This window comes from Stegostoma tigrinum, chromosome 15, assembly GCF_030684315.1.
Source record: "Stegostoma tigrinum isolate sSteTig4 chromosome 15, sSteTig4.hap1, whole genome shotgun sequence".
Lineage (NCBI taxonomy): Eukaryota > Metazoa > Chordata > Chondrichthyes > Orectolobiformes > Stegostomatidae > Stegostoma > Stegostoma tigrinum.
The window spans coordinates 70,048,681-70,071,577 of NC_081368.1; the positions used below are offsets into that span (position 1 = coordinate 70,048,681).

At 44.0% G+C, this 22,897-nt stretch overlaps 1 protein-coding gene across 2 annotated transcripts in view; it reads right to left on the bottom strand.

Annotated features, from left to right (window-relative positions):
- Positions 1-1,171: 1,171 nt before the first annotated feature.
- Positions 1,172-22,897, bottom strand: part of LOC125459051 (interleukin-13 receptor subunit alpha-1-like) — a 38,162-nt gene continuing 16,436 nt past the window's right edge. The window contains exons 4-10 of one of the 2 annotated variants that reach the window (XM_059651510.1): positions 16,989-17,109; positions 16,707-16,894; positions 8,924-9,075; positions 7,890-8,034; positions 5,266-5,368; positions 4,307-4,391; positions 1,172-3,533 (exon numbers count right to left, since the gene is read on the bottom strand). In XM_059651510.1, coding sequence (XP_059507493.1) covers positions 3,312-3,533; positions 4,307-4,391; positions 5,266-5,368; positions 7,890-8,034; positions 8,924-9,075; positions 16,707-16,894; positions 16,989-17,109 — 1,016 coding nt within the window. In that variant the 3' untranslated portion in view covers positions 1,172-3,311. The remainder of the gene's footprint in view (positions 3,534-4,306; positions 4,392-5,265; positions 5,369-7,889; positions 8,035-8,923; positions 9,076-16,706; positions 16,895-16,988; positions 17,110-22,897) is intronic. The other variant, XM_059651511.1, reaches the window with a different exon arrangement.

The following is a 22,897-nucleotide window of genomic DNA, read 5'->3' on the forward strand; positions in this document are numbered from 1 at the left end:
TTAGAGGTTTTTTCTGACAATTGACAATGGTTCCATGGTCATCATTATTCTTCATTCCAGGCTTATATTGAATGCAAATTCCATCATCTGCCATGGATTTGAACCTGGGTCCCTATAATACTAGCACTGATGAAGAGTCATCTTGACTCAGAATGTTAACTTGCTCTCTTACCACGGATGCTGCCTGACCTGCTGTGATTTCCAGCAATTTTTGTTTTGCCCAGGATATTGTGAGTCTCTGGATTAACAGTCCAGCAATAATACCACCATGCCAATGCCCATTGGTATCGTACAGCACTTAGCAAGTTCTGGAGAGGACCCCTTCTTTTCTCTCAAATCAATTGGCACCATGAGAAATGGGTGGTATAGTGGTTGTTAATAATTCAGAGGCTGAAGCTAATGCTTGGCAGCTGGGCAGAATTCAACGCTCACCACAGAAGTTGGTGGAATTTAAATTCAATTAGTAACTCTGAAGTTGAAATCTGCTGTCAGTAATGATGTCAGGAAACTGTTAAAAGTTGCTGTAAAACCTCTTCTGCTTCACTAATACCCTCAGTAAAGGAAATCTGCCATTCTTGCCCAGTTTAGCCTACATGTGACTTTCCATCCATAGGAAGATGGTTGACTCAGACAGTTATACAGTCCAGAAACAGACCCTTTGGTCTAACTAATCCATGCTGAATATAATCCCAAACTAAACTAGTGCCACCTGCCCGTCCTCTGGAGGGACCTAGTAAGCCACTCAGTTTAAGGGGTAGTTAGGGATGGAGAATGAATGTTGGCCTCTCTAGTGATCCCATGAAATATATTTTCCAAAAGCTTTTTTTCCAAAGTGAAGTGGACAAAGCATGTTAGTTTCTTTTCTAAAGCGAGTCCTCAGTGGCTCTACACCAGTTTGCATCATGCAATATCAGTTAAGAGATTCTCTCACACTTATCACAGGCATATTGGAAAGATTTACTCATTGATAATCAATCTGTTTGGTCACATTGTGAATGCATCTTTCATAGCCGTCAAGCCTTGGAGTAGAATCCTGAGCTCCGGACTCACAATAGTGTTATCCGTTATGCCACATGCCTTCCTTCTGGGAATTGAATAAGCACCATTTAAATAAAAATAATATTATCTTCCAGTTCAATAGAGTCCTAAGCATTTGGAAATGTAAACAGTCAACTGTAAGAAAATTTTTATTGAAGATTTGACAATTTCACATGACATACATAAGTAAACATTTCTCTTTAAGAGAAACAAGGTTGGAATGTACATGCACAATGGTTCAATGCTATTTGGCAAATAGTGAAAAGAACGTTCACTAGGTAATGGGTTCTTCTGCAGAACAATGCGCCCGAAGGAAAATGCATCTAAGAAATCAACACGCAAACATAATGGTGGTGGTTCCTCCAGCGAGAACATAAAGTCATTTAAAATTTAAGGACAGAATTAGAAAATGCCTTTTCAAGCTCATACAATCCTGGCAACGTGGAAACAAACTATTCAGCCTGACAATTCCACATCAACTTTCCAAAGAACATTCCCACTCTATCCCTGTAACTCTGCATTTCCACCTACCTTCATATCCCTGGAGACAACGGCAATTTAGCATGGCCAATCCAACAAACCTGCACATCTTTGGACTGTGGAAGGGAACCAGAGCACACCCACACAGACACGCAAACTCCACACAGACAGTCACCTGAGGCTGGAATTGAACCCAGGTCATTGGAACTGGGAGGTAGCAACCGAACTACATTCCACTCCAAAGTACACAGCTGTCAAGTTACACTAGGAACAGCCTTTGTTGGAAGGTCTTGCAAACTCGAAAACCTAAACCTCCTCCATAGATGCTGCCAGAATTGCTTGGCAATTGAGGCAATATTTGTTTTTATTTCACATTTCCAGCACCCTCTGTATTTTGTTGTGTTTCAGGGAGGGTACCTGACTCATCAGATGGAAATTTATCCTTCATTCAGACTAAACAAGAGGGATGTCAGGTTGTTTAAATACCCCTCCCTCTGCTCTCCAATTGGAGCGTTTGAAATTACTGTCCATTGTTCATTCTTCCATTCCATCACTTAGAAACAATCGATTTTTTTTTAACAAAGCTTGCAAGTTCTGAAATTCAACCAGTGTTCACCAGTTAGTGCATTTTTGCTTATAAAGTGTTCACTGGGATATTGCAGTGAATCACAGGAAAGTTATCAACAGATAAGTGCTACAGCATGATTGAACTTTAAATCTTGTGTTTCAGTCTGTGTGTTCTATCTGTGGATTCCTGTTTGAAAAACGGGTTCTGCAAAGCAGCTGTTTTTAATCTGGCATTTTGTCATCCAAATATTTCTATAAACAATAATTCGGTCTTGCACCACATTTCAGAAGTTTAAAGTTCAGTTTATGCATCAGAAGAACCACAAGTATGCACTGTCAGTCTACACCAGTCAGGGGTGAAAGTCTTAAATGATATTTGTCGACCAGTGTTCAAGTGTATGTATGTATGTGTACGTGGATGTGTCTGGCATCTGAGAGAGCAAGTGAGAAGGACAAAGCAGGCAAAGGACAGAGAGAGTATGAGACAGGGAATGTGTGTGTGAGAGACAGAGACTGTGAGAGAGATAGAATGTGAGAGAGAGAGAGAGAGAGTGTGAGAGTGAGAGGCTGAGACAGTGTGTGCACATACACATATGCACGAGTGTTTTTGTGTCTGGTGAGCATTTGTCTAAGTATAGATCTACTGTATGCTTTTGTCTGCTGTGCACACTTTGGTCTGCTGTGTATTGATGTTGACCACTTCCTTGTCTACAATCTAATATATGATAGAGATTGGTAGTTAATGACTAGGTGAGGTGTCACACGTTTGGAAATCTTCTCTTGTGATAAGGTTGCTGTTTGATAAGCCCGGCGCAAAGTGAGTGGCTCATACTTGGCTGGTCAGTTCTTGCCATTTCCCTGATACACAGCCAATTATCAAACAGTAAGCTAGCAGCTCAATGCTAGGCACTGATACAAGGTCACAGACCACTGACCGGAATCCACCTGTGCAGTATGAGGCAAGAAACATATCACAACTTCATGAACAGGGGCCAAGTGGACAGAACCTGCAGTGGTCTGTGACGTATATTACTCTGTTTAATCAGATGCAGAAATGATGCAAAATACCTAAATCTGACAGTTTGGTCATTCATTCCTGGAATCCACTGACGGGTCACTGTGCTGAGCAGTTTATGCATTGTTGCAAAAGAGAATCTTCTTTGTGTGCATGAATGAAGTCACAGGGCTTCAGCCATATAACAACATAACACTGGAAAATGTTCCATTCAAGATGTCACCAGGTTAAAATGTACGCTGTTGTTATCCAGAAGACTAGCCTCATCCACAAATATAACAGCAGTTTCCTCCACTTCCAATTTCTCGGCCTCACCCAGATCCCCTTCTTTCTCTGCAAAGGTTGCTTGTAGTTGCTCAACGGTTGTCACCTGGTGGACTATTTCTTCCTCTGCTTTGAAAATCAGGCTTTCTTTTGTTTGCTTACTCCACATCTGTCAAAGCAAAACAAACTCAGCTCAGTAAACTTTCTTAGCCCTTTTACCTGTTTTATCAGGTGTCTTATTTAGTTTTTTTTAAGCTCATTCACGGGAATTAGGCATCACTGGCTGGCTCATCATTTATTTCCCATTCCTAATTGCCCTTGAGAGAAGTGGTGAAGCATCACCATGAACTAATGCCGTCCATGATATTATTATGTCTGATCTTCTAAAACTCCAAATGACATGAGTTTGTGAAACAAACAATGGTTAAAGGTGGTCTATCGATTGTAAGGAGGTCAGCCAGGTGGACCTCATCAAATATGTGTTCCCAGATTGGACCAGATTAACAGCACCAATCAGACAGCCCTGACTGACAGATAAAAACAGGAGTGTCGGAGATCTGTTCACTCTGAGAGCTCGCTCTGATGGAGCTGGATCAGTGTCAAGGACTCTCCATGTATAAATAAAGGATAATTTACTGACAGGATAATGGCCTCTGTAAAGTTATTTCAAGAGGTTTCCAAAGAATGGCTTGCATTTATATAGCTCCTTTCAAAACCAGAGGACATCCCAAGGCTTTATAGCCAATGTAGCACTTTCGAAATGCAGTCAAATGTGGAAATCATCAAGGGCAAACTGGGATACTCATCCCTCCCTATCTTTGTACTTCAGCCCTCAGGAAATCTGTGCACTTTCAGATTCCAATTTCCTGTGCAGTATCGATATGACTCTAATTTCCTTTCCCATTGCAGTTAGAGAATGAAAGCAATCTATTATTAACCTACCACATCATTTCCACTGGAGTCACCAAACATGCCTTTAAAAATTTTTCCTGGATCAGGGATTGGCGGCAGGATCAAGATCTGAAGCCTTAGAAAGAAGTGACACATCAGTTAGCAGAATGTAAAGTGGGGTAGTCACTACACAAACAATGTCATACCTATCAATACACTTCAGTAATAAAAGATGACACTGCTAATGGTTAGTTAAGCTAACCGAAGAAATTCGTTTAGATTATTTTGTCCAGCTGGTCCAAATCCGAATTATGGAAATTACAGTCTAGAATAAGATGCAGGAGAAGGCCATTCAGCCCCTTGTATCATGACCTATCCCTACTTTCCATTTGCCTTTCCCTCCTAGCTTTGCTTATCTTCCAAACAAATACCATCAATCACATTTATGATAAAGAGTTCCAACAGCACTCTGATATCGACAACTATTCTGGGGTCAAGAATTCCACATTTCTGGGTGAATGCAAGTGTTCTTTCCCCTCCTGAATAGTCATGCTCCAACTTAAAGACTATATCTTCTTTGGTCTGTCAAGGAAATAGATTAACTGTATCCACTCTACCAAATCCTTTTGAATTTTTCACCACTTCGACCAGATCTCACCTCGACCCATTTTATTACATACTAATGCAACCTAATCCTCAGAATTTGACTCTCTCCTATCTGGTCTAATCATTTCCCTCCTAGTACTCTTCTAACCTCAAGCCCTTTATTATGTCCTCTGTGTTCTTCTATTATCCAAACAGCCGCTCAGCAACCAGTTAGGCTTTATATCAGAGATGCTAAGCCTGCCTTCTTAGTTACTATGAAATAACTCTTCTCACTACGCTTTCTTAATACCACACATTTAATTTATCTGCACCCAGAGGCTTTTGTTCATTCTTAGAAAATGGGTTGATGTTTTATAAAGGAGTTAAAAAGAGAAGTTTTAGAAACCAGGATGGAAAGCTCTTACTGTTTCAGGTAGGTAAGGAGTGTGATTGCAGCAGCTGCCACCAGGATAGGGACAATGATGAGTAAAGCAATTTTCCAATTCCAGCCTGGCCCAATGTCTTCTCCTGTGAGAAATATCAGTTTTATTCACAGAGAGATATTGCTGTCATCAAAACCACATGATTCACATCATTAGATATTTAGAGTCAAACAGTCATACAGCACAGAAACAGACTAGTTCAACCATGCTGCCCAAGTTTTCTAAACTAAACCAGCCCCATTTGCTTGCATTTGGCCCATATCCCTCTAAACCTCTCCTATTCATGTACCTGTCCAAATATCTTTAAAATGTTGTAATTGTACTTGTACTTATTGCTTCCTCTGGCAGTTTATTCCTCATATGAACCACCCTGTGTGTCAAAAGGTTGCCCCTCAGGTCCCTTTTAAATCCCTCCTCTCTCACCTTAAACCTATATCCTTTAGTTTTGAATTCCACATTCCCAGGGAAAAGACATTTGCTATTCAGCTTATTTATACCCCTCATCATTTTATAAACCTCTGTAAGGTCACCCCACACCACCTATGCTCCTGTGAAAAATGTCCCAGCCTATCCAACCTCCTTATAACTCAAACCTTCCAGTCCCAGCAACATCCTGGTAATTTTTTACTGACCTCTCTCCAATTTAATAACATTCTTCCTATAGGAGGGTGACCAGATCTTTATTCTAAAAGTGGCCTCACCAATGTCCTATACAACTGTAACATGACATCCCAATTCCGAAACTCAAGGGTCTCAGCAAAATGAAGCCCAATTGATCAAGTTCTCTTTGTAATCTTAGATAATCATCCTCACTGTATTATACACCAATTAAATATTAAGTCTTTATTTCACAATAAATCAAGACCAAGGGATAACGAGGATGGGGTGGGTCTGTGTAAGCTGTACTTCAGAGGGTCAGTCTCGACTGGATCAGCCAAACGGTCTCTTTCTGCACTTTAAAGATTCAATGATTGTGGCTCTCCCATTGTTGACTTGCTCACCGGGTTGGCTTGTTCTCATTCAGGTGTTTCGTCCAATTATGGGTCCAATTCTATCTGTTCGTTGATTAGCCCAGAGTGGCCCAAGCCAAACATAGACAAGCATTGGAATTCCTAGAGGCATGGTTCTCCACCTATAATGCCATCAACAAACAGATAGAATTGGATCCCATATACAAACTTGTACAGATCAAAACCGGAAGTGACCATAAACTCACCATAATGGACCAGATGATATAAATTTCAAGCGGAGTAGGACAACATGGCTTCATCGGAGGCCTCACTGATGAAGTCGTCTAGCATGGCGATGAAACATCTGAACGAGAACATGTCAGCTCGGCGAACAAGTCAACAACCTCACCTACAACCCAAGTTACACTTCTTTGCCAAAACTTTAAATTCTCATTGCTGGTTTGGTTTGCTAAATGGTGTCCACAATTCCAAAATGGGCAGGAAGTGCAGGGATATTTTCAAACACGACTGCTGTTTTCCATATGGGTCATCATTTGAGGCCAAGGAGTGGCAGATGGAGTTCAATTTCATTAAATGTGAGGTGTTGCATTTTGGTGCGATGAACAAGGGCAGGACTTACACAGTTAATGTTAAGAGCAATTTAAAGCAATGGATAACTTAGGCAAAATGATGCCCTGTGCCTCTTGATTTTCGTTTTCTCCAGTACCTTATTTGGTTGTGGTGAGCTTACTCAGCATCACAGCACTATCAGGTAGGAAGCATCTTTCCTCATTGTTAGTTAAAGGGGCTAGAGCAGAGCTTGTAAGTTTGTCAAGTCAGGTTGTTGACTGGCCATGACTTTTGGAAGCTTAGATTGATTGCTGAGAGTTTTTAACTAGTTTAGGCCTGTACGTATCAGTCACTAAAACCATTGATGGCTCTCTGGTAAGTCAAACGGATTTGAACAGCAATTAAGGCAGAACAGAGGGAACAGGCCACTTGAGGCTCATTGGAGAGGTCCCACTCCAACAGAAACCTGTATCAGATAGCTTCCCTTCATTAAGGAGATTCCACCAGAGCTCAAACACCCACTGCTGCACAAACTCCCACCTCATACAGGGCATGGCCAGTACTCCCTGTGGCTCAGAGGGTCATCATGATGCTTAACCTTCCTGTCACTGGCTTTTTCCAGGCTGCTGCTGGAGATATCAGTAGCATCTTCCAGTTTGCAGTAGGGCACATTATCAGGAAGCTCACAGCGAGCAAATTCTAAACCCAATCCCCAAAGTCACAATGAAGCAGGACCAGAGAGAACTAGACTTCACCCATCGTGCAAGTTTATGACATATGGCACCTTCCATAACCACAATACATCCTAGGTCAAATAGTCTTATAGTGTAGTCACTGCTGTATTATAGGAGTCAGGAAAATCCAATTTACACACAATAGTATCAAAGAGCAAGGTGATAATGAGAAGGTTCCTGCAATGTTGATTGGGAGATAAATGTTGATCAAGACTCTTGTGATAACTTCCCTGATCTTCTTCAAATGGGTACAATCCACTTGATAACCTTTGAAAAATTGTGATTTTCGGTTTCCAAGTTTACACTTCACTCTTGAAGTCAGGAGTTGGACATATGGCAATGTTTCTCTTACCAAAGTATTCTTCTTCACTCCATTCACTCCAGATGCCATCGTCTCCACAAATGTTGTATCTGGCCCGCACCTGCACTACATTCTTAACATTCGGGTCTGCGTCGGGAATTTTCATTTCTGGGTTGGAGGTCTTGAAGGAAGAAAGCTTGATGATGATTAACCAAAAAAAAAGGCATGTGCTAATTTTATAAATAATGTGCATGGAAAATGAGAGCAATCTGGAGCTCCTAAAAGACAATAAATTGAATCCATCTGAATAATGGTGAGTTAGGGGCATGAGGCATTCAAGTGGGAGGGTGCTAAATGGTCAATATTGAGACAAGTAATGGATAATCTTGTTATTTCATAAATTAACACTGTGGCTCCATGTGGAGTATTGTGTAGAGTCCTGGTCACCACTCTGCAAAAGTTTTTGAAAGAATTGAAGGATTGGATTGTAAGGATCAACCACTCACATTGGTTGTGACTTCACTGGAAGAGAAGGGTAAGAGGTGATTATAAAATGCTGCTGTCAACATTCACCTTCCAGACCAGTGAACAAACCAGAGGAAACAACTTGCATCTCTGAAAGGACTTGGTAAATGAAACACTTGGGCAGTTTTGGAAATGTATCTGGAAATGGGTGTACTAACATTTTTCAGGGCGGAGGCCCAGTGAATTAGCCTGCTCGCCTCCTCCAGCTTATTTTTGGGAAGATGGCTACAGAAGGGTGATACCTGCTTGCCCCCAGAGACGGGTAGGTTCTTCAGCCAATTAAAGTGCCAATTGAGGTCCATCATCACATACCATCTGGGTTTCCCCTGTGCTCTTGGGAGTCCCCAGCTCGAATGGCGGTGGCCTGCCATTGTGAACTGAATTCAAACTATGGACCCTTCAATTTGCTTGTAGTAAGCATTTAATGTGACAGAGTTTCCCAGTCAGTTAGAACCCTGTGATAGTTTCCTCACCACAACAGCCTTGAGTTAAAAATCTTGCAGTGCTGGCTCTTCCCACAAGCAGATAATCAGCCATGCCTCGATGACAGAGATGCTCACCTCGTGAACAATCCAATCACTGCTCATGCTGCTCTTCCTTCTAATTTCATATATCACACACTTTTGGTTCCAGTGAGCAGCTGGACTCCAGTTGATCCAAAACACTTTGTTCATCTTTGAAATGTTGATTCCCCAAGGAGGGGACAATTGCACTAAAATGGAGTGGAACATATCATATTATGAGACTCAATTTTATCCTGCAAATACAAACATTAGCAGAACTGTACAATGTCATTATAATACAAGACTCCACTAGCTGAGCTTCCGCTTCAAGTGAGGTCAGATTTAGATCTTTTGCTACTTTGGAAATAGCCTTGTTCAATTTCAAACAAATTGGTAACCTTGAATAGGTGCTACACAGACAGGCAGTAATAAACAGCAATAGCTAATGCCACTGGGCCATCAACTCCTGGCACTTCACTTACACCAATAGGCACTAGTGAGAGTCTGCCTCTGGCAGGGTGTTTTTATCTCGTGTGGCAATGTTTATGTTATCTCTCATAACATGAGGAATTGGTATTGAAGAACCTAACAGATGTTTATTACTGCAATTAGGTACAAATATTACATTCCTCAGACACATAAGCTTTTGGGTTAATATTAACCTATCAGGTTGCATGGGACTCAGTAGAGTTTCTGGATGTGAGTTTGCTCGCTGAGCTGGAAGGTTAGTTTTCAGACGTTTTGTCACCATTCTAGGTAACATCATCAGCAAGCCTCCGATGAAGCGCTGACGTTATGTCCCGCTTTCTACTTATCTGTTTAGGTTTCCTTGGGTTGGTGATGTCATTTCCTGCGTTGGTGATGCCAACAGATAAAACGGGCTCAGAAACCATAACCACTCTCCCCTACATCAAAGACATTTCTGAAATGACTGCCAGACTACTTAGACCTCTTGGCATCAGGGTAGCCCACAAACCCACCAACACACTAAAACAGCAGCTAATGAACTTAAAAGACACTATACAGACAACAAGCAAAACGAACGTCATCTACAAAATACCTTGCAAGAACTGTGACAAACACTACATTGGACAAACAGACAGAAAGCCAGCCAACAGGATACATGAGCATCAACTAGCCACAAAACAACATGACCTACTATCACTAGTATCCTTACATACAGATGAGGAAGAACACCACTTTGATTGGAACAACACATCCATCCTAGGACAAGCCAAACAGTGACATGCACGAGAATTCCTAGAAGCATGACATTCCAACCGGAACTCCATCAACACACACATTGATTTGGAGCCAATCTACCATCCTCTGAGAAAAAGAACAGGAAATGGCATCACCAACGCAGGAAATGACATCACCAACCCAAGGAAACCTAAACAGATAAATAGAAAGCGGGACCTAACACCAGCGCTTCATCGGAGGCTCACTGATGATGTTACCTAGAATGGTGATGAAACATCTGAAAACTAACCTTCCAGCTCAGCGAGTAAACTCACATTCAGAAACTCAACCTGAGCTACAAATGTCCTCAAAACTCACTCAGTATAGTGTCATGCTTCAAGCGATCTGAGCCAAGATGGAGAATGAAATCTTTGTCCTGTTAGATCACATGCTCTGATGCAGTGAAGGTACCATGGGCATCTCTCTTAAACCTACGTATATACACTGTGTCTCTTTATGGTATACTGACATTAAGACTGAGATATAAAACAACAGACAGGAGCTGACTGCACACAACTTTCAATGCTTCAGTGATTGGGAACACCTCAGCTCATAACTTGTGCCTCAGACACAGCCCATCAGCCGAATTTGATTTTTGTTATTTATGATCAGGATGTGGGAAGACTAACATTTAATAACCATCATTGCTGCCCACAGATGTAGGTCAACCTTCTTTGTAGAAATTTTAATTCAACTGAATTCCTTGCTGTGCCAATCCAAAGGCCAATTAAGAGACCATCACATCGATGTGAGATTGAAGTCACATAGGCCAGGCCAGTTTAGGAATGGAAGATTCTTTCTCACAAAACAGCATTAGAGAATTAGTTGCATGGACCATTTGAAGAGTGGTGGTGGTTTTAACTCCCTTAAAATACACATTCTGGATTACTAGCTTAGAAACGTAATCAACATCACAATGCCCCTTTAAGAGACAGTGGGCTGTGGCACAAATAGTTAGGTGATACAAAGAACCCATGGCATTATACAAAGAGGAGAAGAGTTCTCCCTGGAGCTCTGGCCCATTTGTAAATGTATCCCGCAACCAAAATCTCAGAAAGATATTGTCTGGTCATTATTTCATGACAGTTCATGGGATCTTGCTGCACACATCTGAACTTCTCAAATTTCTATGTTGCAACTTTAACTACACCAAAAATTATTTAATTGTAAGTACTTTGGGACACCCTGAGATTGTGTAAATTGCTGCATAAATGCAAGTCTTCATACCAAGAGTTAGCTGGGAATCCAGTATGATGTTCTTTGGTTGCTTAGAGTGCTCCTAGCCAAAGTCCGAGATCTCAGGCATTTACAGGTAATCCAAAGTAGCAGTGGGTGATAGTTCCAACAATCAACATTGCTCAGTATGTCAATGTCATCTGACTTCTCATTCTTTTAAATTCATTCACAGGATGTGGGTGTTGCCGGCTAGACTAGAATTTATGACACAAATAATCAACCACATTGTGATGTGCCTGGAGTCACACATAGGCCAGACCAAGAAAGGATGGTGGATGGATTTCTTTAAAAGATCATTAGTAAACCAGAAAAGATTATACAACAATCAATAGTGAACACATGATTTTCATTTGGCTAGCCTTTTATTCCAGAATTTCACAATCTGCCATGGAGAGATGTGAACCCATGCCCCCATGGCATTACCTGTGGTACTGCATTACAAACCCAGTGAGATGACCATCATGCCACCATCTTCCCTTCTACTCTGTTTGCTTTGTCTGCCTGTGTGTCAATAGTTATGTTCCTGCGTGAGAACATTTAAACATTGGTATGGAGGTGGAGTCAATCTACTGATTTAAGGACTGGTAAAAGAATCATTATCAAGAACAACACAGATATTTCAACTGATTCATCCTATAAATGGTATTTGCATGGTAAAACCTCCACTCATTTCAATGAAATTAATGTTTCTCACTGGATTAGACACAGAGTCATAGAGCTGTACAGCATGGAAATAGACCCTGCAGTCCAACTTATTCATGCTAACCAAATATGCTAAATTAATCTAGTCCCATTTTCCAGAATTTGGCCCATATCCCTCTAAACCATTCCTATTCATGTACCCATCCAGATACCTTTTAAATGTTGCATTTGTACCAGCCAAAGGTTGCTCCTTAGGTCCCTTGCAAACCTTTCACAAATGATTTCACAACAATGAAAACATTTATTAAGACAAAGTAACAAAGTGTGAAGCTGGATGAACACAGCAGGCCCAGCAGCATCTCAGGAGCACAAAAGCTGACGTTTCGGGCCTAGACCCTTCATTAGAGAGGGGGATGGGGAGAGGGTTCTGGAATAAATAGGGAGAGAGGGGGAGGCGGACTGAAGATGGAGAGAGAAGAAGATAGGTGGAGAGGAGAGTATAGGTGGGGAGGTAGGGAGGGGACAGGTCAATCCGGGGAAGATGGACAGGTCAAGGAGGTGGGATGAGGCAGTAGGTTCGAAATGGAGGTGCGGCTTAAGGTGGGAGGAAGGGATGGGTGAGAGGAAGAACAGGTTAGGGAGGCGGAGACTGGCTGGGCTGGTTTTGGGATGCAGTGGGGAGAGGGGACGAACTGGGCTGGTTTTGGGATGCGGTGGGGAAGGTGAGATTTTGAAGCTTGTGAAGTCCACATTGATACCATTGGGCTGCAGGGTTCCCAAGCGGAATATGAGTTGCTATTCTTGCAACCTTCATGTGGCATCATTGTGGCACTGCAGGAGGCCCATGATGGACGTGTCATCTGAGGAATGGGAGGGGGAGTTAAAATGGTTCGCGACTGGGAGCTGCAGTTGTTTATTGCGAACCGGGCAGAAATATTCTGCAAAGCGGTCCCCAAGCCTCCGCTTGGTTTCCCCAATGTAGAGGAAGCCACACCAGGTACAATGGATACAGTATACCACATTGGCAGATGTGCAGGTGAACATCTGCTTAATATGGAAGGTCATCTTGGGGCCTGGGATGGGGGTGAGGGAGGAGGTGTGGGGGCAAGTGTAACACTTCCTGCGGTTGCAGGGGAAGGTGCCGGGTGTGGTGGGGTTGGAGGGAGTGTGGAGCGGACAAGGGAGTCATGGAGAGAGTGGTCTCTCCGGAAGGCAGACAAGGGTGGGGATGGAAAAATGTCTTGGGTGGTGGGGTCAGATTGTAGATGGCGGAAGTGTTGGAGGATGATGCGTTGTATCTGGAGGTTGGTGGGGTGGTATGTGAGAACAAGGGGGATCCTCTTGGGGCGGTTGTGGCGGGGGCGGGGTGTGAGGGATTTGTTGCGGGAAATGAGGGAGACGCGGTCAAGGGCGTTCTCGACCTCTGCGGGGGGAAAGTTGCGGTCCTTGAGGAACTTGGACATCTGGGATGTGCGGGAGTGGAATGCCTCATCCTGGGAGCAGATGCGGCGGAGGCGGAGGAATTGGGAATAGGGGATGGAATTTTTGCAGGAGGGTGGGTGGGAGGAGGTGTATTCTAGGTGGCTGTGGGAGTCAGTGGGCTTGAAATGGACATCGGTTTCTAGCTGGTTACCTGAGATGGACACCGAGAGGTCTAGGAAGGTGAGGGATGTGTTGGAGATGACCCAGGTGAACTTGAGGTTGGGGTGGAAGGTGTTGGTGAATTAGATGAACTGTTCAAGCTCCTCTGGGGAGCAAGAGGCGGCGCCGATACAGTCATCAATGTAACGGAGGAAGAGGTGGGGTTTGGGGCCTGTGTAGGTGTGGAAGAGGGACTGTTCCACGTAACCTACAAAGAGGCAAACGTCCTACAGACATAGGGGATGGCCATGGGTACTTGCATGGGCCCAAGCTATGCCTGCCTCTTTGTAGGTTATGTGGAACAGTCCCTCTTCCACACCTGCATTTGCCCCAAACCCCACCTCTTCCTCCGTTACATTGATGATTGTATCGGGGCCGCCTCTGGCTCCCCAGAGGAGCTCGAACAGTTCCACTTCACCAACACCTTCCACCCCAACCTCAAGTTCACCTGGGCCATCTCCAACCCATCCCTCACCTTCCTGGACCTCTCAGTGTCCATCTCAGGTAACCAGCTAGAAACTGATGTCCATTTCAAGCCCACTGACTCCCACAGCTACCTAGAATATACCTCCTCCCACCCACCCTCCTGTAAAAATTCCATCCCCTATTCCCAATTCCTCCGCCTCCACTGCATCTGCTCCCAGGATGAGGCATTCTACTCCCGCACATCCCAGATGTGCACGTTCTTCAAGGACCGCAACTTTCCTCCCGCGGTGGTCGAGAATGCCCTTGACCGCGTCTCCCGCATTTCCCGCAACACATCCCTCACATCCCGCCCCTGCCACAACCGCCCAAGAGGATCCCCCTCGTTCTCACATACCACCCCACTAACCTCCGGATACAACGCATTATCCTCCGACACTTCCACCATCTACAATCTGACCCCACCACCCAAGACATTTTTCCATCCCCACCCTTGTCTGCCTTCCGGAGAGACCACTCTCTCCGTGACTCCCTTGTTCGCTCCACACTGCCCTCCAACCCCACCACACCCGGCACCTTCCCCTGCAACCGCAGGAAGTGCTACACTTGCCCCCACACCTCCTCCCTCACCCCCATCACAGGCCCCAAGATGACCTTCCATTTTAAGCAGATGTTCATCTGCACATCTGCCAATGTGGTATACTGTATCCATTGTACCCGGTGTGGCTTCCTCTACATTGGGGAAACCAAGCGGAGGCTTGGGGACCGCTTTGCAGAACACCTCGGCTCGGTTCACAATAAACAACTGCAGCTTCCAGTCACGAACCATTTTAACTCCCACTCCCATTCCTCAGACGACATGTCCAGCATGGGCCTCCTGCAGTGCCATAATGATGCCACCTGAAGGTTGCAAGAACAGCAACTCATATTCCGCTTGGGAACCCTGCAGCCCAATGGTATCAATGTGGACTTCACAAGCTTCAAAATCTCCCCTCCCCGCACCGCATCCCAAAACCAGACCAGCCTGTCTCCGCCTCCCTAACCTGTTCTTCCTCTCACCCATCCCTTCCTCCCACCTCAAGCCGTACCTCCATTTCCTCCCTACTAACCTCATCCCACCTCCTTGACCTGTCCGTCTACCCTGGACTGACCTATCCCCTCCCTACCTCCCCACCTATACTCTCCTCTCCACCTATCTTCTTTTCTCTCCATCTTCAGTCCGCCTCCCCCTCTCTCCCTATTTATTCCAGAACCCTCTCCCCATCCCCCTCTCTGATGAAGGGTCTAGGCCCGAAACATCAGCTTTTGTGCTTCTGAGATGGCCTGATGTGTTCAACCAGCTCCACACTTTGTTATCTTGGATTCTCCAGCATCTGCAGTTCCCATTATCTCTATTAATACAAAGTGCTTTGTTGAACACAATCTGCTACTTGAGGTACTTTTTCTCTTAAATGATGGGATTCAACAGTGAGCCGATTCAATTTGCTTGCAATTCTTAAAAATGAATATCAAACATTCTCTAATCCAACAATCCCATTTGGATTTGACACAAAGTCTTGGAGGCAAGTAGACAGTGTATTCTTCCACTCAACTATCCAGGCAGTCAAAGAAATGTTGATTTATGTATGAGCAAATTACTACATCTACTGAAATCTTTACTGAAAACAAAAAATGCTGGAACCCACAACGGGTCAAGCAGCATCCATGGAGAGGGAGCAAACTGATGTAGTTGTGTGGAGGGGCCAGCATTTATGCAATGGTGTGGGTGCAAGGTGGAGTGCTGGGGGAGAAAGGGTGCTCGTTATGCAGATTAAGTGATCAGAATGTGGGAGTGGCAGAACAATTGCGTGTCTAACTGGCAGAATGGGAAAAAACAGACTGGAGTGGGGCAGGCAGAGAGAGAACATGATGTTGTAAATGTTGATTTGCGATCTGCCAACTAGCTGTAAAGATTACCTACTTGCTGTTGACAACAGCTCATGGCCGACTGGTCGGACCCTCAAATGAATTTAGACTGAACCTTCAGTGCAATTCCTAGATAGGGTTACACTGTCAAAGGAGAAAGGGTCAGTGCTGGGGGCGTGCCACACTGTCAGAGGGTCAGCGCTGAGGGAGTGCCACAATCTAAGAAGGTCAGTAAAAAGGAAGTGCTGCACTGTCAGAGGGTCAGCTTTGAGGGAGTGCTGCAATCTCAAAGGCTCAGCACTGAAGGAGTGCCACAATGTTAGAGGGTCAGTGCTGAGGGAGCGCTGCACTGTCAGAGATGCTGCTCTCATATATTTGGGCTACAGATTAAAAACCTCTTAAGGAGATGTCTCAGCATTAATTTGCTGGTGCATATGGCAATCACTAAGTAATCCAGCCTCATTCTATTGAGCACAAAAGCTGACGTTTCAGGCCTAGACGTCAGCTTTTGTGAAGAAGGGTCTAGGCCTGAAACGTCAGCTTTTGTGAAGGAAGGGTCTAGGCCCGAAACGTCAGCTTTTGTGGGAAGGGTCTAGGCCCAAACGTCAGCTTTTGTGCTCCTGAGATGCTGCTGGGCCTGCTGTGTTCATCCAGCTTCACATTTCATTATCTTGGATTCTACAGCATCTGCAGTTCCCATTATCACTCATTCTATTGATGTAGATTTAATGGCAGGGCACGTGCAACTTACCAAAACTTGCAGCTTCCAGATTATAGAAGAATGGCTTTATCTTGGCAGAAGAACTGTTTCCTGAGACACAAATATGTAAGTCCTGTTCATCATCAAATTGATCACGTTGAAGGTGGCAACCAACGTTCAATCTGCCATCTTTTGATATGTAACTGGTACAGTTTTGAATGACATCCATGCCCTTTTGCCTGCATGGTCACAAAGCATATTTAATTTGCATGCCTGTATATACACACCAGGGTAAATTCATCCTTACCATTTAAAGATTCAATACTCCCTCACCAGTAATTGAAGTTATACACTGTGTTAGCTGGTGTCTTACTTCCAATGTCCCAAGTGCAATTTATATATTCTAAGTTGTAGAAAATACATCCAAAGTTCCTGACAGCAGTGTTGGCATCACCTGCGAGAGGAAAATAACAGGAAAAAGGGTCAAGGAGACATCAGAAGCACAGTAACAGGACATAAAATTTGGCAAGATCATAGCCGATTCAGGGGTCTCTTGTGTGCTCTCATTCAAAACATCATCTTCTCTGTGTACCAAGAAAACTCTTAGAACACAGCTCTGCCACAAATGCAAAGTGAGCTTCTAAATTAAAAAAAAAAGGGCCTCGAGTTTTCTCCAATCTGAAACATGAAATCTAAAAGTCATTCACTCATTTCGAGCTGGCCTCAGCAATTTGTGCACAGTACCAATGACTTGGCATTGCCACAGTCGGGTATTCTGGCCAGGTTATCAATTAAACAGTGGGACAGCACTTCAAACCCCTGACTCTCTATTGACAGTGGCCAGCCCTGCGTTGAATATAGAGGGGACTGTTTTGCTGTACTCAAATAGAAGCAAGGGGGAATGCCACATTAAATTTAGTAATGAGTAATAAAGCAGATTTAGTTAAGAGCCTAACGTTGCTGGAACATTCATCCCTTAGTGATCCAAATTTGTTCATGCTCAGCATAGCACTCAAAAAGGGAGTACATGAAACAGCTGCTGAGATTATTGGTTTAGGTACTATTCCGGTCTATCATTCTCACTTCCCCTTCTGACTTTGGAATCATGCTACTCAACTGTGAAGGAGGATGGGCTAACAATCATTTAGCTTGATGTCAAACCCCCAGCAGAAGGGGGTCTTTGCACAGTGGCTCAGTTGTTAGCACTGCTGCCTCACAGCGCCTGGGACATGGGTTCAATTCCACCTTCGGATGACTGACTGTGTGGAGTTTGCACGTTCTCCCTGAGTCTGTGTGGGCTTCTTCCAGGTATTTTGGTTTCCTCCCATAATCTAAAGACATGCAGTCTAAGTGGATTGACTATGTTAAATTGCCCCTAGCTTTCAGGGATGTGCAGATTAGGTGGGTTTGAGGGTTAGGTCTGGGCGGGATGTTCTGAAGGACTTGTTAAGCTGAAAGGCCTGTTTCCACTCTGTAGGGATTCCCTGATTTCATTCACATTCCATCACAAAATACCCCCTGTGCTGTGTCTTTACTTGTTCCTTTTGAAGGACTTACTGAGCAATTTTTGGTTTCAAAATCTGATTTTGAATAAGCCTGTATAATATTTCTGGATGGTGAAATTAAAGATTGACTATGGATTCACCTTATCTTTGAACATGAACTTTAGCCATGGCATCAAAATGCCAGTAAATGTCTAGGGCTAAAAACAAGGAACAGAAACAAAGTTGCTGGAACAGCCCAGCAGCTCTGGCAGCATCTGTGAAGGAGAAAACAGAGTTCTGAGGAAGGGTGAACGGACATGAAATGTTAACTTTTTACCTTCACAGATGCTGCCAGACCTACTGAGCTTTTCCATCAAATTTGTTTTTGTTCCTAATTTGCAGCATGCACAGTTCTTTTGGTTTTTATACAACATTTGGGACTAGCCCTTTGGTGAAAATTGGCAGGAGGAAGGAGATGAAATCATGAAATCTAATGATGAGCTCAGAAGCTGACGTAATCCTGCCAAAATACATGGTCACAGGAGGTGGTTGAGTACCACAAACAATCCACAGATCGTAATGATACCACTGTTCAGCTCTTTTTAAGATTTGAAATGTTTACAATTTTATTTGCTTGATGATTACAGGATCTTCAGATGGGCCTAGTTCAGACTTAAAACCAGAGAAACATTATAACCCCCAATTTTCCCATGAATTGTTTCATTTTGAAATCTGCTGCATTTTGGTATCCACTAGGATCTCAGAAGTTCTGAACTGTTCTCTGAAGAATTTCCCTCAAGGTTCTCAAAATTGGCACTGATGTTTTAGCAGAAATCTATGCATCTGGATGAGGTACTGTTTTAAATTCCTCATGGAGACAGTGGCCAATTTAGCGCTGCACTGCTAGTCATTCTTGTACCACTTGATTTCTCCATATAGGTGGAACAGGTTCTGTTTCCAAGTCTGTTTGCATGTCAATCTGAACTCAAGTTGAAACACAATGCAGGACAATATAAGGCAACCATTTGTAAGTGCAAGAAACATTAGTGCGTCGGATATTTAAAATTACACCTCCGTAAGGGATCGCTTTCCTATGCGTGTTCCTATTTCGGATGCTCATAAATTGGGGACCCCTGTATATTTTAAATGTAAATAAATCTTTTCTAAAAGCCTGATATTCATTAACAGTTCAGAGTGAACATCAGAGTATTGCGGGCAGAAAGGTCACAAATCTCTGGTGCTGAATGTTGTGAAAAGGAAACCATTAATCTTGAGAACAGGCAAGAACTTTTCCTCCACAGGACTTTTGCCTAATATGGCACTGTTTTATGTTATTGGGTGTGGGGTATTGTATTGAAAATTCCAGTAGACATTCAATCCAATTAATCATTATATACAATCACAATATTTCTCTGCTGTATCTGAGTCTGGGTTAACATTAAGTTATTAGTTTACAACACAGCATGTTTCCATTAGTGTATCACATTTCATGTGATAAAAATGGAGTCTGAGTCCTTTATATTTTCAGATCATGTGCTATGATGCACTGATGATATCATGAACAAATCTCTTAAAGTCATACCTACATACTCACCACAAGACAGAAACAGCACAAACCTCAATTATTCACTGTATTTATTCACAGTATTTATTCACAACTGCGATGATGGATAGAGAACCTCATCTCTAACTTTGAAACTGATGCAGTGCCACATGGCATTTTAAGCCTTGTAGCTAGAATTATAACATTGCAAAGAGATATCTATTGATGTCTTGGGACAAAACACAACAGGTAATGCAAATTAATGTTATTTTCTTTATTCATTCACAGGAATGAGGTCATCACTGGCTAGGCAGCATTTATTGCCCGGAGGACAGTTAAGAGTCAACTACATTGCTGTAGGACTGGAGTCACATGTAGACCAGGTAAGGATGGTAGTTTCCTTCCCTGAAGGACATTTGTGAAGCAGATCAATCATTTCATGGTAATCATTAGATTCTTAATTCCAGTCATTTATTGAATTCAAATTCAGATTCGCATTCCACCATCTGTTGTAGGGGGATTTGAACTCAGGCCCCCAGAACATTATCTGGGTTTTTGGGCTAATTGTATAGCGATAATACCACTAGGCCTTTGCTTTGCCCAACTTCGGCAATCGCCACCCCTGTAATTGACCCATGGAAACAGAAAGGTCTGCGGGCCCAAGTCAGAAAACTATAAACATGTTTAAAAAGAAAGCACATGATCTCAGGTTTATAAATAAAGGACAAGAATCAAAAAGCAAGCAATTTAAGTTAAATTGATAGGTATCAGCTGCAGTATTATACCAAGTTCTGGCATCATACAATGAACAGAATCTCCAGGTCTGACAGAGGGAACACAGGTGATTTACAAGAAAGGGACCAGACATGCTGGATTAAGAGATAACAAGGTGTACAGTTAGATGAACACAGCAGTCCAAGCAGCAGAGAAGCAGGAAAGCTAATGTTTCGGGCCTAGACCCTTCTTTAGAAATGGGGGAGGGGAAGGGGGTAATGAAATAAATAGGGAGAGAGGGGGAGGCGGATAGAAGATGGATGGAGAAGATAGGTAGAGAGGAGACAGGTAGGTCAAAGAGGCGGGGATGGAGGCAGTAAAGGTAAGTGCAGGTGGGAGTGGACAGGCCAGTCCGGAGAGGAAGGACAGGTCAAGGGGGTGTGGGGCTTGAGGTGGGAGGAGGGGATAGGTGGGAGGAAGGATAGGTTTGGGAGGCGGGGACAAGCTGGACTAGTTTTGGGATGCGCTAAGGGGAAGGGAGATTTAGAAGCTTGTGAAGTCCACATTGATACCACTGGGCTGTAGGGTTCCCAAGCGTAATATGAGGTACTGTTCCTGCGACCTTCGGGTGGCATCATTGTGGCACTGCAGGAGCCCCAGGATGGACATGTTGTCTGAGGAATGGGAGGGTGAGTTGAAAAATTTCATGACTGGGAGCTGCAGTTGTTTAGTGCGACCCGAGTGTAGGTGTTCTGCAAAGCGGTCCTGAAGCCTCCGCTTGGTTTCCCCAGTGTAGAGGACGCCACAACGGGAACAGTGGATATAGTATACCACGTCATCAGATGTGCAGGTGAACATTTGCTTGATGTGGGAAGTCTTCTTGGGGCCTGGGATGGGGGTGTGGGGTAGGTGTAGGGGCAAATGTAGCACTTCCTGCTGTTGCAGGGAAAAGTGCCGGGTGTGGTTGGGCTGGAGGGGAGTGTGGAGTGGACAAGACAGTCCCTGAGAGAGTGGTTCCTCCGGAAAGCAGATAAGGGTGGGGAGGGAAAAATGTCTTTGGTGGTGGGGTTGAATTGCAGATGGCAGAAGTGTCAGAGGATGATGTGTTGAATCCAGAGGTTGTTGGGGTGGTATGTGAGAACGAGAGGGATTCTGTTTTGGTTGTTTTGCGGGGACAGGGTGTGAGGGATGAGTTGCAGGAAATGCGGGAGACATGGTTGAAGGCATTCTTTACGACTGAGGGGGGAGCGGGGGACGTTGCGGTCCTTGAAAAAGGAGGACATCTGAGATGTACGGGAGTGGAATGCCTCGTCCTGGGAGCAGGTGCGGTGGAGGTGAAGGAATTGGGACTAGGGGATGGCATTTTTGCAGGAAGGTGGGTGTGAGGAGGTGTATTCTAGGTATCTGTAGGAGTTGGTGGGCTTGAAATGGATATCAGTTTCCAGGTGATTGCCAGAGATGGAGACAGAGAGGTCCAGGAAGGAGAGAGAGGCATCAGAGATGGTCCAGGTGAACCTAAGGTTGGGGTGGAAGGTGTTGGTGAAGCGGATGAACTGTTCGAGATCCTCGTGGGAGCATGAGGCGGTGCCGATACAGTCATCAATGTAACGGAGGAAGAGGTGGGGTTTAGGACCAGTGTAAGTACGGAAGACGGATTGTTCCACGTAACCTACAAAGAGGCAGGCATAGCTTAGGGCCATGTGGGTACCCATGGTCACCCCCTCTGTCTGTAGGAAGTGGGAGTTATCGAAAGAGAAGTTGTTGAGAGTAAGGATGAGTTCGACTAAGCGGATGAGGGTGTCAGTGGAGGTGGTCAGGCTGGTGGGACAGGAAGAAGTGGAGGGCCTTTAGGCCATCTGCACGGGGAATACAGGTGTATAGGGACTGGACATCCCTGATAAAATGAGATGTTGGGGACCATGGAATTGGAAGTTTTGGAGGAGCTACAAGGAGAGATTAAAGAATATGTACTAGTTCTCCTTCAAGCAGAAGGGCTAAGAGTAGGTCTACAGAGACAATCACCATCATGAAAGCTTTTGACAGAGTAATGAAGGAGAAATGGATTCCGCTAGCAGGCATATTAGTGACAGTAGACAAAGAAAAGGATAAAAGTATCATATTGTTGGTGTATGTTATGATCTCGAGTCCGTTGCATGAAAGGTCGTGAAAGCAGCTTTAGCGATAATTACTAAAAAGGAATTGAATGAAAGCCATGAAAAAGCTCTAAACATCAGAGGAGCAGAACATATTGGACACTTCTTTCAAATTGCTAGCACAGGCAGAATGAGCTTCATCTGCATTCAGGTTATAACAGGCCCAATGTGCTTCTGTAAACTGCTTTTTTTATGGTACATCGGTTTGGAAGAATTCCAGTACTGCAAGAATGTTTTCACAGATAAGTCTCACAGTAACAAATGGCCTAGGGGCAAAACTCGTGAAATTCTAAGGGTCATCAAGAGGAAGTCAATTTATATGGGGATGGCCCCATTGGTCTGGAAGAG